The sequence below is a fragment of the Phacochoerus africanus genome, chromosome 9, assembly GCF_016906955.1.
Source record: "Phacochoerus africanus isolate WHEZ1 chromosome 9, ROS_Pafr_v1, whole genome shotgun sequence".
NCBI lineage: Eukaryota > Metazoa > Chordata > Mammalia > Artiodactyla > Suidae > Phacochoerus > Phacochoerus africanus.
The window spans coordinates 5,115,290-5,130,197 of record NC_062552.1 but is presented as its reverse complement, the minus strand read 5'-3'; the positions used below and the strand labels follow the sequence as shown (position 1 = coordinate 5,130,197).

The 14,908-nt window shown below is 51.5% G+C and overlaps 1 protein-coding gene across 1 annotated transcript in view; it reads right to left on the bottom strand.

The window, feature by feature from the left end:
• The window catches only part of BMP6 (bone morphogenetic protein 6), a 149,275-nt gene extending 134,588 nt beyond the window's left edge, over positions 1 to 14,687 (bottom strand). Inside the window, exon 1 of the mRNA XM_047794772.1 lies at positions 13,139 to 14,687. Coding sequence (XP_047650728.1) covers positions 13,139 to 13,787 — 649 coding nt within the window. The 5' untranslated portion in view covers positions 13,788 to 14,687. The remainder of the gene's footprint in view (positions 1 to 13,138) is intronic.
• Positions 14,688 to 14,908: the final 221 nt, after the last annotated feature.

Genomic DNA, 14,908 nt, shown 5'->3' with positions numbered 1-14,908 from the left:
TGCTGCAGGTGCGGCCCTAAAAAGCAACAACAACAACAACAACAAAAAGAACCAAGAGTGAGCAAGCAACATTTCAGAAACCAAGGAGAGAATTTCTTAGAAAGACTGTATGGGGTAGGAGTTGGGGGGTAAAGACTCAGGACGGAGTAACTAGTTGCTTCTGATGAAAGAATGTCGCAGGCGATGGGGACAGAAGCCAGAGCAAGGGGACAGGAGAAAATGGGCGGGAAGGAAAGAAGCGCTTCCCTGAACGGCGGGAGGCGGGACAGGGAGCTAAGGAACTTCTATCACGGGTCCGGGTGCTGTTTGGAACATGCGTAACTTTCTCCCCAAATCTCCACATTCCCCCTTATCTGCCTGCTAAGGGTTAATGTCCATTGGCAGCTGTCAAAGTCTGCTTTTGCCTTGCTGAGATAAGAGGATAAGAAGTGACAGCAGTCCTTCTCTACGGTAAAAGGCCATAAAGAAATACAATTCTTAGGTCTTTTTATCCCACCCCGTCCCCACGAAATGCAGTTTCTTTTTAAGCTTAAAGAACATTTGGAGAAGGATGAGCAGGGCGGGGGAGAGGCAGGCGTCCACTGGAGTCCACGTACATTTTCTTGGACTTGGGCTCTACCTGAACTGCCAGAATCTACAACGGAAACCCAGGGAAGCATTTCTGTGATGTTTTCCAGAAAGATCAGGTCGTTTCAACTTGGGTATTGGGAAATCAGATGGGAGTTTCCATCGTGGCTCAGCAGAAACAAACCCAACTAGGATCCATGAGGATATGGGTTCGATCCCTGGCCTTGCTCAGTGGGTTAAGGATCCAGCGTGGCCGGGAGCTGTGGTGTAGGTCACAGACATGGCTTGGATCCCCCGTGGCTGTGGCTGTGGTGTAGGCCGGCAGCTGCAGCTCCAGTTTGACCCTTAGCCTGGGAACCTCCTTATGCCGAAGCCGTGGTCATTAAAAAAAAAAAATCACTAACCATCCCGAAGCGCCCCAGATGCTTGATCTTGAAATTAGAGGCCATGTGCCTAGTTTTATTACAAGTCTCCTAAAATAAAGATGGGACACAGGATAAGGGCCAGTCACCACTATAAAGAGAGGGCTGGACCCCAGAGTTCTCTGATCCAAGAGACCCATTCACAAACATCTTTGGCGAATTCCATTCTTAAGGCTGTTCAAAGCATGTAAGATCAGAGCAAGGGCATCAAGGAAAGACAAGAATTTTCACTCCCTTCCTCTGTGTTAGGATATTATGTCCCTTCCTGGCAGGTGAAACCAGTTAAAAGAATCCTGGTTACATTCACTATCGAGTGTGAGATGGTTTCAGAGGTGCTTTATACAAGTCAAAGCTGATCATACTGTATGATAAGCAGCTTATTGTATGTCAACTATACCCCAAGCAGTTTTAAAAAATCACAAATACACAATAGGAAACACTCCTAGAATGAATTTTTTTTTAATGGCTAAAGATGTGGTACATACACATGATGGAATATTACTTGGCCATAAAAAAGAATGAAATAATGCCATTGGCAGCAACATGGAAGGACCTAGAGATTATCGTACGAAGTGAAGTGGGTAAGAGAAAGCTGAATATATGATACCACTTGCATGAAGAATCTAACAGAAATGATGCAGGGGAGCTTGTTTATAGAACAGACAAAAGCAATCTTATGGTTACCGTAGGGGAAACTATAGGGGAGAGGGAGGAATTAGGAGGATGGGAGTAACACATACGCATGGCTGTAGAGCAGAGATGATCAAGGGGAACCTACTGTGTAGCTCAGGGACATGTACTCAATAGTTTGCAATAAACTATATGGGGAATATATACATATATTATGTATACATCAGAAATATATACATATATGTATGATTCACTTTTCCGTGTACTTGAACCTAATTCAGTAAGTCAATTTTACTCCAACAAAATTTTAAAATAACAATTAAGTGAAAAACGTCCTACGGTTTGAGCTTTCTTTGCTGTGCTCCAGAGAGTGAAAAGACCACAGCCATGCAGGCCGGCCAAGTGTTTACAACAGAGGGAATTGAAGGCAGGGGCCCAGAGGTATCTCGGAGGGAAGGGCAAGCAGGTTAACCATAGATAAGCCACAGCCAGAAGCCACTTCCAGCCCCAGGAAAAGGAAGACCTTGGGCCACCAGCTGAAGGTGGCCCCAAGCAGCCCTTCCAGAGCAAGTCAGGGCCACAGAAGAGCAGGAGCAAGTGTAAGGCAGCTTCCTGGGGTCCCATCCCTGCCCTCAGAGAAGTCCAGGAGAAGCCTGGGTCTGACCCAAAGGTGTTTCAGGGGAAAAAAAAAAAAGCGGGGAGGTTACACAGCAAAAGTCAGTTCCAAAAACTCCACTGAAGCAAGTAGGCAGACTTGCTCACAGCAGGGCTTGCATGGGCTCATGGGTGTGGAAATTTCTAATACGCCGTAAAGTGCTCCCACGATCTTCCTCTGCGGAGCATTTGGGAAAGAGTTCCAAGCGACGTGATCTGGAAAATGCCGATCTAGCCCCAAACTCACACTTTACAGATAAGACCCAGACACCGTTTGGTGAAGTGGTTTGAACATGATATCGTAAAAAGGGATACCACGAAGACACAAAGAGGGGGGCATAAACTTCCCGAATCTTAATTCCCTGAATCTTAATCTCGTTCTCCTTCCCCACCTCTACACTGAAGCCACCTTAAGCACTTTCTAGAAAACCATCACGAAAACCAGCTACTTCGGCACTCCAGGGAGCGATGCCTCATTGTCGCGTATAAACTACCACGGAGGCGTGTGCCGCCTGCTGGTAGATCAATGACAACCAAAGGCGTCAATATCATGGACAATGAGCAGATATAAGAGAGGCAATAAAGGCAATGGAGTTGGCAAATTTATTAGTGGGAGGAAAAGAAAAACAAAAAAACCAAGAGGCGAGAAAGGGAGCCTCCGCTGGGTACCACCCTGCCTCCTGCAGCTGTGATGGCATTTCTGTGCCTACAGAACAAGAGTCAAACAACCTCCACTAAATAGATGAAGTATGCCAGGCACCAGCCTGGTGGGATGAGTTCCCAAAGCTGGTAACAGGGGATTCTGTCCTCCACAGAGTCCAGAAAAATGCAAAGGCCAGTTCCGTTGCCCCGGGAAGAAAAGCAATGCTCCAACTAGCTGCAGCCGTGACACCCACGTCCTCCCCTTCGTTCTACCTTCAGTGTCATTTCACTTTGGGTCGGATTAAACATCTACCCTGCCAGGCAGGGTGGTGGTTAGACCACAGCGCATACCAGGTCAGGTGTTCATGGAACAAAGCCGAATTTCTCAAACCCACTGAGACCACCCTGGTCCCAAGCTCCTCCTTTTGAGAAGTTTCATTTCCGTGGGGATGCGGGAAGAGAGAATGGGTGGGTGATTTAGCTCAAAATCGTGGGGAAAATACCCCCAATAATATGGATAGCTGACACAGGAGGAATGGGGAGAGAGAATTCCCAAAATGTCAATATTTGTACAACATTTAGAAATATTTGTCTGTACAGACATTAACAGCCATATTACTCTAGGATCAAACATAATTTTTTCCATTTGCACAGGGACAATGCACTGTATTAAATATGCAAGGTCTTATCTACAGGAGTTTGATAACAAACTAATAAAGTATTCCCTACATAAAAAATATTTGTCAGTATTTGTACAATACTGACAATATAAAGAAAGGCTCCCACGTTTTAAACTGCCTCAAATGAATTGCTATTTGCTCAACAGTCCTCTTGAGGATTTACTGTTACTTGTTGATATCACTGCATTTTCTCATTTATTTACCATTAATCTGCGTAGCCGTTTCTCAGAGAAAACAATTCAAAGCAACGAAGTCCACTCCACAAAGACCTCTGGTTTATGGAGTCCTTATTAATTTAATTTTAATCTGATCTCAACAGTCTCTCCTGAGGAAACCTCTGAGAGCCCCCTGATCCTGCCATGAAGCCTGGGTAAATGGTATTTCTGTGAGTTTCTCGATGCAAAAGTCACCCTGTTTTAATGTTATTTTTCCTTCCTTTCTGAAAACTTCCTAACCCCTCCCCAGCAACTCCCCCAATTTTAATAATTTACAAGCACAGAATTCCTCTAATTCTTGTTCATTCTTCAGGCCTCTTTCTTTACTCCCCCCCCAAGTCCTGCCGCGTGTGGGTCAAACAGGGTCCAAGTCAGGGAGAAATTTAATCGCTCCCATCTCTCCCTGAGGGACCGTCTAGGTGCTATGGTGACAGACACCTCACTGCAAGTATGTGGAGGAAAAAAGATTTTTAAACTCTGAGACTGAAAAAAAAAAAGAGAGAGAGATTTCTAATGGCTTTGGTGTCAACAAACCAAAACACAAAATAAGGCCTGCAGAGTCCATCAAAATGATTCACTTATATACCGAGGGGGTGGAGCCCCAGAAACAAAACTATTCTCGACAAAGAGACCTTGTCCCTCTTCCCCCAGGCTCTGCGTATTTTGAATTTTAGGATTGGATTTTTTTTTTTTTTTTTCCGGCTAAATGTACAGCTTCTACACAAAAGGTGTTCAGGGCAGTGCAACTTCCCCTGCAGGAGAGCATGATGATGGGTCCTATGTCATGAGACATTCATTCAAACCCCCAGCGCGGAGGACACCGAGAACGAACTGCCAGCTGTAGACCCTGGGTGATGCTACCGCGTCAGTGTAGCTTCGTGGGTTGTTACAAGCGTGCCACTCTGGTGGTGGGTGTTGATCTTGGAAGAGGCGGTGCCTAAGCAGAGGCACAGGTATGTGGGAAATCTGAGCTTTCCCCATCCATTTTACTGGAGACCTAAAGCTGCTCTAAAAAGCAGTTTTAAAAATGCAGCTTCTCTGCTAATTTATTCTGACAGAAGAGTGTTCAATAAGCTCTGATTAAAAAAAGGAAAACGTTAATCCTTCATTGCATCATGTATGAAGCTCCAACATTAGACTTCTTCGATGTAATGCAAAGATTTCAAAGGGAGGGGGGGAGAAAAAGAGGGGGTCTCTGTGATGGAGCAAGTCTGATTATTTAAAAACAAAAACAAAAACACTCTCCCGGCCTAATCAGCACAGACAACAGCTCCCGCCCCCAACTCAGGGTGTTCAGGCTCTGCTGATACACACACGTGGGAATTTTCGGCCAGCCCATGTTCATGAACAGGAAACCAACAAGACTGTCAACACAGGAACAGCAATCACCAAAGGCAGATGTTTAAGGCTGGAAGTTACATTCTGGACAAGGTGAAAGGGTAAGTGGCAGCAGCGTCCTAGGGCAGCTCCGGGCAGCGATCAAAGTTCAGCTGGGCACTGGGCGGCCCGACGGCTGTGCCTTGGGTCTGCGGTGAAGCCACCCGCTCCTCCCCCCTCGGAGCCCTGGGATGATGAGAAAACAATCTGAACGTCAGGCCAGCGCTGGGCGCTTGCAGGCGGAGGACAAGCCCGACCTATCTGGCAGGATCGGCAAGGCAGGGCGTGTGCCCGTGAACCCGGGGCAGGAAGGCTCTCCCCCTCCGAACCAGAACCTCACTCTGCAAAAATGTTTGATGGGGACACTTCAAGGCGGAGGTCTGGGGCTGCGTTAGAAATAATAAGGCCACAGGGACGCATCAAGGAATGACCTGAGGCAGTTTAGATACCATCTCTATTATGGACCAGTCTCTTTAATAATGGACTTGGGAAGGGCAGGAAGAGACCAGTGCCTGAGGACGTCAGTGGAACAATGCCACTCAGAGCAACATCGTTTTCAACACTTCAACTCGCTTTTGGAGCAGGAAACAATTCTTTAAGGTCAGTGGTCCTTCCACATACCAAATGAGGATATTTATAGAGATGCATAGTTTTTTGTTTTTGTTTTTGTTTTTTTTTTTCCTTTTCTGAAAGCAGAGGCAGGAATACCATGCGCTCTCCTGCAAGCTCCAGATGTGGGCTCCCACCTCTCCCCCAGGGCTGTGCTCTCCCGTGCTTCTGTCTCCCCCCCTGCCCCCATTATCCATTCTCAAGTGACCAACAGCATGCTGACCTGGCCCTCTGATGCAGTAGAATCTCTGAGGTTCTGTGGGCTGTTCCCTCAGCCTTAAGATGGAACAGCAGCAAGGAGGAAATGGTCCCGAATACATCTAGCAAATTTAACCGCAAACAGCAGAGGGAACGTGATCCTTCGAGAACCTTCCAAGCTGCAAATTCTAGGACCAATGGCTATCACAAATAGACCCACAACCCCCAACTGCCTAGTGAGAGAGGAAACCCAACAGAAAACCAGAATGTCCGTTGCTGGACGTGTTTCTCCAGAAAAACAATGTCATGGCCCCCAGCCAGCTCCAGAGTCTAACTTCATCCATAAAGGGGGCTGAAACTCTATTTGCAGGGGAAAAAAAAAAAATAACTGCAGGCAATTCCTGGCAGGCACACAAACTCTGAAGGCTGATACAGCCCTACTTCTTAAGTAACTAATTTTCTTTTTTTATTATTATTATTAAATGGCTGCACCTGTGGCATACAGCAGTTCCCAGGCCAGGGGCTGAATCTGAGCCCCAGCTGTGACCCACACTACAGCTGCAGCAATGCCAGATCCTTTAACCCACTGCACTGAGCTGGGGATCGAACCTGCACCTCTGCAGAAACCCGAGCCATTGCAGTCAGATTGTTAGCCCACTGCACCGCAGCGGGAACTCCTAGTAACTGATTTTCATTAAAACAGGAATGGCTTTCCTTCTCCTTGACAAAACTATCGCCTCTTTTCATACCTTCCAGGTTATAAGACTGGGACCATTTCTGGATCACAAGTTTCTGAAGGGCAAGAGTATCAGGAGTTAAGACAAGAGAGCACAAAAGGGGATGAGAAAAGGCCAGCTGTCCCCCATACCAGGCCCTGGGTGACGCCGCGTGACCAGCGCAGCTGTGTCACCTGGTGCCTGGCTGGGCTGAACAACGGCCTGGCGAGCGGCAGTGGGGGCGAAAGGTTAATGTGTAACCACTGTTTACAGGCACGGGGACTCTGTCAAGGGCTCGTGTCTTGGGAGGGTCCATACTGAGTCCTGTCCCTTTTTCTCAGATACTTACGGAAGCTTCCGGTCAGGAACACAAGGATCGGATTCAAATATCGCCAGCTTTCCTTCCCACTGCTGGAGGCACCAAAGGTGGTGATGTCACAGAGTCAGACAAGAGGAGAGGATGAGAAGCCAGAACGAAGCTCCAAGGCGGCAAAATGAAGAGACAACTGCCGTGGGTTTCTATCAAGGGAACGGAGCTCGCCCCCGAACAATCCGCTTGCACAAACAGGATGGGAGACAGGAGAGGATTGACTTGGGAGAACATTACCAGAGGCTGCTTAGTTACCCAGGAAGGGATACTCAAGTCACTTTGCTAACTTCAGCTTCATCAACAGATGAGGTGCAAAGACAGGGCTGGTCATCTCCAAGAGGCCACTGTCCTACCTCTGCAATTCCGTATTCACTCTCCTACCCACTCCCCCATCCAAGGAAAATAGTGATCTGAAACCCAACATTCCAAGTCCTAAACTCGGGGAGTTCCACTGCGGCTTTAACGAACCCAACTAGAATCCATGAGGATGCGGGTTCAATCCCTGGCCCTGCTCAGTGGGTTAAGTAAGGATCCAGTATTGCCATGAGCTGTGCTGTAGGTCACAGATGCAGCTCGGATCTGCTGCGGCTGTGGCATACGCCAGCAGCTGTCCCCCTGATTTAACCCCGAGCCTGAGAACGTCCATGTGCCACAGGTGCGGCCCTAAAAAGCAAAAAAAATAAATTAAAATAAAAATTGAAAAATAATAAAGTACTAAACTCATTATTCACCGTCACAAAACAATCCTTACAAGCTGAAGGAAGTGCTGAATACGGGGTTTTTTTCCCTTACACCGGTGATTCTATCACTAGGATGCCTTCCTCCACGCTAATCCGAGGTAAGCGGCCAAGCAGAGGAACTAAGAATGAGTCAGCACGTTTAGAAAGGATTTATACCCATTCTTAGAAGGACAGCCAGAGGAAACACCATCCGGAGGTCTAAACAATAGTATCTGCTTGCCCTTTGATCCGAGTTTAAGAACACGCTGTACAAGGTTTTTGTTGTAACACCACGGAAATCTCCCATGTACCACTTAAAATCTCCTTAGGAGACCACACACTTGCAGTCAGATTCTCCAAACTCTTTTTGCTCTGAATAGCTTGCCGGCCTGGATTAATCTTCTGCTAACAAAAATCTCCATTAAGTACAGGCAGCTTCCATGAAAAATAGGACGCCTAAGACAGTACAGTGGATCTGGTTACACATCCAAGTAGGGAGTATTCTGTTTTTCCTCTAATTTATGATTCCCAAGAGTAATTCTGCTCAAAAGATGGCCCGTATTTTTAGCACAGTACGTTTCTTGTTACTCGTACTAATATATGCTGATTCCCCTTTCTGACCGTAATTTGAGGTTTTTTATTTCGTTTTCTCCTAGCATCTGTAGATCAGCAGCTCATTAATTTAGAATAAGTAAATGAAGTCTGAAATGCAGCGTTAATGAAACCTGGGAGCTACCCTCATATGTAAAGCACATTACACATTAATATACACGTGAGTAATTAACAAGGAGGTATATAAACAAAGCATCATGACGGGAGTTCCCGTCGTGGCGCAGTGGTTAACGAATCGGACTAGGAACCATGAGGTTGTGCGTTCGATCCCTGGCCTTGCTCAGTGGGTTGAGGATCTGGCGTTGCCATGGGCTGTGGTGTGGGTCGCAGACGCGGCTCGGATCCACGTGGCTACACCTGCGGCATGGGCCGGAGGCTACCACTCTGATTGGACCCCTAGCCTGGGAACCTCCATATGCCCCGGGAGTGGCTCAAGAAAAGGCAAAAAGACAAAAAATAAAATAAAATAAAGCACTATAACAGACATTAGATGTCATGAGTCTCAACCCAGCTTCCCTTCCCTCGCATGTTTTACTCAGGAAAAATCAGGTGTGCCATTTGCAAAGGATCTCAATAAAATCAGGTGTACCCTTCCAGATTCACAAAACATGGATTTTAAATGAATGTGTCTACTCTCACTCATTCAGTCTTAAGCTCCTTCAAGATGCTTAGCTCTATGCTGGGAACTTAGGTTATGATGATGGATAAGCCCGGGGGCTTTTAGAGGCTGACATCCTACAGGGGCGACAAACAAAGGAGTAAGCACATTTTCAAAGGAATAAAAAAAAAATACTCCTCGTGAGAAGCGCAACCAAGGAAATAAACAGGGCGCTGTGATGGTAAATAAGTGGGGGGCGGGGCGGCCCGGATCTCCACGGAGTGGTTAGAGACGGCTTCCTCTGCGAGGTGACTTTTAAGCTGAGACCCGAGATATTTCAGCAGACCTCGCCAAGGTCACCAGATTGGCAGGCTTGCCTCCGAGGCCCTGATGGAATGCAGGTTCACGCGTGCACCCAGCTTGCCCGGGCACTCTGCACACAGCCAGTAAGGACTAAGGCCCCCAGACTACGTACCCGGAGAGGGTGCGAAACCATCACTACAAACACGTGAGCAGCCTCTGGGATGTGCAAGAGAAATTCATCCTGTTGATTCAGACTTCTGCCAGCCAGCCACTCTGACCTACATGCCCCCAAGTGTTTTAAATGCATTTTATGAGTAAGCAACTCCCCTGCCCCTGGGGAAAAAAAGGATGTTTACAACTATGTAACACATTCCTTTGTACTTTCAGTTCCTTACTTATCTAACTCTGTAGGTATCAGAGGATGGAAAGCCCATATGCTGTAACGTTATCTTTCTACAGATTCTATAGTCACACAGTTCAGTAGCCAATATGCCATTGACACAGAGTAATAGATCTGGGGACGCCTCCAAACATCCTTTTTTTTGGAGAATCCAGGCTGCTAAGCACTTACTTTCTTCAAATCAACTGCCCTTATGCTCGGAGTTATGATCATCAGATTTCATCACAGTTCAGCTTCTCATTGTGAAAGGCTCCTGTCCTACTGCTAAATGGATTAAGAGTGAATGGAACCGCCTGACCGGCAGGTGGCATGGCTTGTGACTTGGAGTCTGCATCACCCCCGGAAAAGGTTTTCTCCTCTAACTACCCACGTGGAGTCCAGGATTGGACCTACAGATAGTTACAACCTGCGGTCAGAAAGGCCAGTGGGATGCTAAGAGGCCCCGTGGGACACAGTTCCCTACTCGGACATCTCTTCTGGACCAGCCTGTCCCTGGCCTCAAATGACACTACTGATGAGCTCCCTTGGAATTTTTCAGTGCTATTTTTTTTTTTGAAGCTTTAGAAATGCTTTATGGAAAATGAAAATACCCCTAGGGAGATACTATGTTAAACCATCACTGTAGTTAGCAACCTGCTTCAAACAGTGTGACAGTGTAGCCCAGGAAAGGTCAGAAGAGCAAGGGAGAATCTGGAGGTCACTCAACACAGGAAATGTCACCGTACTTTACAACCTGCCCCAAGCCAATGCTCACAAATACCAGTGGTTCAACATTGGAACCACCTGGGGATCTTGATCTTTTTCTAAGAGCCACACCTGCAGCATATGCAAGTTCCCAGGCTAGGGGTGGAATTGGAGCTGCAGCTGCGGGCGTAAATCACAGCCACAGCCACGCCAGATCCTATGCTACAACTCACAACGACAACACTAAATCCATTACCCACTGAGTGAGGCCAGGAATCAAATCCCCTCAGGTTCTTAACCCTCTGAGCCACACTGGGAACTCCCACCTGGAGATCTTTTAAACTGTGGATATCTGGCTTCCACCCCAAGAGTTGACTTAATTGACAAGGGGTACCACCTGAGCATCTAGACTTTAATTTTTTTTTTTTTTGTCTTTTTGTCTTTTCCAGAGCTGCTCCTGCAGCACATGGAGGTTCCCAGGCTAGGCGTCTAATTGGAGCTGTAGCCACCGGCCTACACCACAGCCACAGCCACAGCCACATGAGATCCGAGCCGAGTCTGCGACCTACACCACAGCTGATGGCAACGCCGGATCCTAACCCACTAAGCAAGGCCAGGGATCGAACCCACAATCTCGTGGTTCTTAGTCAGATTCGTTAACCACTGAGCCACAACGGGAACTCCCGCATCTAGACTTTAAAATTTCTCCCGCCCCCCCCACCCCCGGCGATTCTATGTATAGCCATGTTTGGGAGCCACCGATATCAGGAAGCTCTTGATAGCTTTCTCAGATGATTGGATTTCTTTCGGACATCGAGATCTCCTGTGACAGTGCTTCATGACTATCCATGGCAGCCTATGAGAAAAACCTTAGGCACTCATTTAAAAAAGCCGCAACTCACCTGCTCAGATTCTGACTTAACTGTTCTCAGGAGCAGCCCAGCACCCCAGGTCATGCTGATGGACAGCCAAGGGCTAAAAGCCTAAAGCCTCGACCTGTTTTCCGGAGGCTGTAATATGATTGTCCCTGAAGGAGCCAAAAGGGTCATTCTTCCCACTTTGCCCAGGTTGGGACTACCCCTCAGAATAATCAAACCCTTCCCCAAGGCTGCCGGGAAGCGGGGCAGGGAGGCGATGAAGGAGCCCATGCGAGGTAGAATTTGCTGAGCCAGAAGCAGCAGAGATGTTAGAATAAGGAAAAGCACTGGTCCCTGCCCCAGGCCCAACTTCACTGACTGGCATGAGAATTTCCTTAGAATGCTTCCTGGAGGTGGCTCAGCCTTGGATGTGGTCCCAATAAACTGTGACGATTCCTGTCCTATCAGAACCCCTGGCACTGGGAGGAACAAGACTGGCAGGCCGGGAGCCTCCACTCCCTGTGACAGTGTGTTTCATGAGTTTCCCAGGAGGATTTCTGCACCACTTGGATGCCAATCGCCCTGCTCCACATCCTCCCCAACCTCCCCCCTCGCCCCCGACTCCTCCTTTCCTCCCCCAAAGCAGTGGAGCTAAGGATCATTTCCTAGACATACTTGTCAAGGACTCACTTAAATTTTTTCACACGGGAATCATTCAAGTAAATCATGTCCTTCAAAGACGGCCGTCTGCGACCGTAGCGGGTGCTACTTTGGCAAGTGTCTGCCAACCCACTCTGGAGCCTGGACAGGGCCACACGTCGCCCACCGGAAAGAAGTCTGCGGAGACCCACCCCACCGCGCCGCTGCACCCACTCTGCGCGTGGCTTCTGCGCCCCATTCCTCCCAGCGGAGAACGCGCTCCCTACACCGCTTTGTCTACGCTGAGTCTGCTTATGAATGAAGAGCAGCGCAGACTGGAGGCACTGACTCTGGAAAAGGCCTTCCTTACACCGTTCTCAATTACAGATGAGACGACTCCAGGGGGAAAAGGCTCAGTGACTCCGTCCGGGTTTGCCACAGAACATTTGTGGCTGAGCCCGATTTAGCCGCCCTCGAATTTCCATTCTGGTTGCCTGGCAACCGGCTCAGACCAGCTCAGGGCCCAACCCCGGCCCCCCACCCGCACCCTTTCTCTGCTCTTGCAACTTCAGCCGCACCGATCAGAAGTTCAGCCTCTTGGGGCGCTGGCCAAAAGCAAGTGAGCGAGGGTACTGGGTGGGTTACCCCAACTAGGCTCGGGATCCGGCCTCAAAGCCGCGCGAGCCCCGCCTGGCTGGGACTGGCTCCCCTTCCGCTGTCCTTTCGGGACCTCCTTCTGCAACCCTCCTCCCCCAATTCCGTGGACACCGCTTAACACAGTCAGGTCAAGTTTCCAAAGTACTCAGCTGCTGTCGGATTCCCTAAAAGTCCCGGTGAGAACCCTGGCACTCAGAGCGTTGAGGATGCAGAACAAAACAAGAGGGGAAGGTGTTGAAGAGCCTTCTTCCCAGCTGGACCCAATCCTCCCCATTTTTCTGCCACAATAGAGTGAACGGGGCCCAAGCCGGGCACTAGTGGGGAAAGCGCGGGACGCGCTCGGGCCGTCACCGAGACGCGCCCCAGTCTGCCGGCCGCCTCCCGCCGCCCGGTCCGGCGCGCGGGGAGTGCCCTTGCGGCTCCCGCAGCGCAGGTGACGGGAGGGCAGCCGGCCTGTCCCCGCATTCCCGCCGCGCCACCCCGGACCCCCGAGCCAGGGGGCTTCTCCACCCTCTCAACCCCACTCCCTGGGCCAGAGAGACTGGAAAGGAGAGAATATTCCAGCTGTTACGCTACTCCCAGTCCTTACCCAGGTTCACAAAGCTCATGACCATGTCGGCGTCGTTGAGGAAGGCGCTCTCCTGCGCGCTGGTCAGTGGGGAAGCGCTGCCACCAGGTCCGGCGGCCAGGAGGCTCCTGCTGCCGAGGGGATGCGCGGCGCGAGGGGGCGGCTGCCGAGGCGGGGACGAGCCAGTCCCTCCGTGCAGCCCGGGCTGCCCCATCTCCTTGTCCGAAGCCAGGTCCTCTTCGTCGTCGGCGGACAGGGCGTTGTACAGGTCCAGCATGAAGAGGGGCGCAGACTTCAGCCGCCCGGGCGGGGGCTCGCCGTGAGGCTGCTGCTGCTGCTGCGGGAGCGCAGGGGGCTGCGGCTGCTGGAGGCCATGCAGGGGCCGGGGCCGGTGCGGGAGCCCCAGCACGGAGAGGATCTCCTTCTGCATCTCCCGTTTCTCGTGCGTCTTGAGCCGCCGGTAGAGGAAACCGGAGGAAGAGGTCTGCGGCGGGGGCGGCTGCTCCGCGTGGCCCGGGCTCCCGCCGTCCCCCAGCAGCGCCCCCCCGGCGGCGGCGGCGGCGGCGGCGGCGGCGGGCAGGGGCGGCCGCAGCGACGGTGGCCCGCAGCAGCTGCACAGCAGCCCCCACCACCAGCACAGCCACTGCGCCCTCCGCCCCAGGCCCGGCATCCCCGCCCGGCCGGGCTGGCCCCGCGGGCCCCGCGAGGCGTGCAGCGGCTGAGCGAGGCTGGAGCGCGGCCGCTGTGGCCCTTGGCGTGAACAGCCCCCGCCAGCTCCCGGCGGGCTCGCTTCCCCTTCCTGGCCCTCAGTCCTTATCTCTCATGGTCGTCTGGGGCGCCCCCAGATGCCCAGACTGGAGGGGAGGCGAAGGGGGCGATCCCCGGGAGAACCACTGGAGAGGAAGGGGGAGCCCCGCACTCCCGCGCAGATCTCCGGAGGCTGACCGTCCAGACCAGGTGCGTCCGAGTGGGGGCCGCGCTGCCGCCAGCGCCCCCGCCCCTGGGCGGGTCACGGCACGGTCTCTCTCGGGTCTGGCTGCCCGCGCACGTGCGCTGCCTCGCGCCCTCCCGGGAGGCTGAGCGAGACCCGGGACGGCTGGGGAGCGGGGCCGCTCACCAGCTGCGGGGTATACCCGTCATCATCCTCGCGCACGCCTCGCCCCGACTCGCGCGGCCGCGGTGAAGTTTACCCCGCCGTAGGGCCCGGGCCGTGGCGACAAGGCGTCCCAAGATGCCAGCCTTCTCCGCGAGGCTGAAACTTCCCAGTCGCGCACAAACTCTGCGCCCCTCCGCCCTCGGGCACTGCCGCTCTCGCTCAAAATCTCCACGCGCCGCTCGACTCCCCAGGCGGAGGCGGTGAGGCTCTTGCTTTCCGTTCGGTGTTCGCCGGGCTGCCCTGCAAACCCCCCTCGCAGAAGGGACGAGAGGCAACCGAACCCGTGCTCAGGACAGCGCAGTCGGCGCGGGATTTCACCGGCTCCCGCCTTCCAGCGCGGTGCTGCCGGCAGCGGCCAACGTGGGCTTTCTGGTGCGCGTCTAGCTCAGGTACCGCACTCCAGCCCCTGGGACGCCCCGCCCTCCCGAGTAACGGACAGGCCGGCGGCCAATAGAGAGGCGCGTCTCGTCTGTATTTAAATAGGCCCGCCCCCTTCTTTCACCCTCCCTCTCCCCCGAGGCGTTGCCTCCGCAGCGCGTAGGTTTCAAGCACCGAGAATTCTCGCCAGCGCCCAAGGAGGGGCGAGGTAGCAAAGGCAAAGAGATCTGATCAACACCCCAGTGCGAACCTATCTT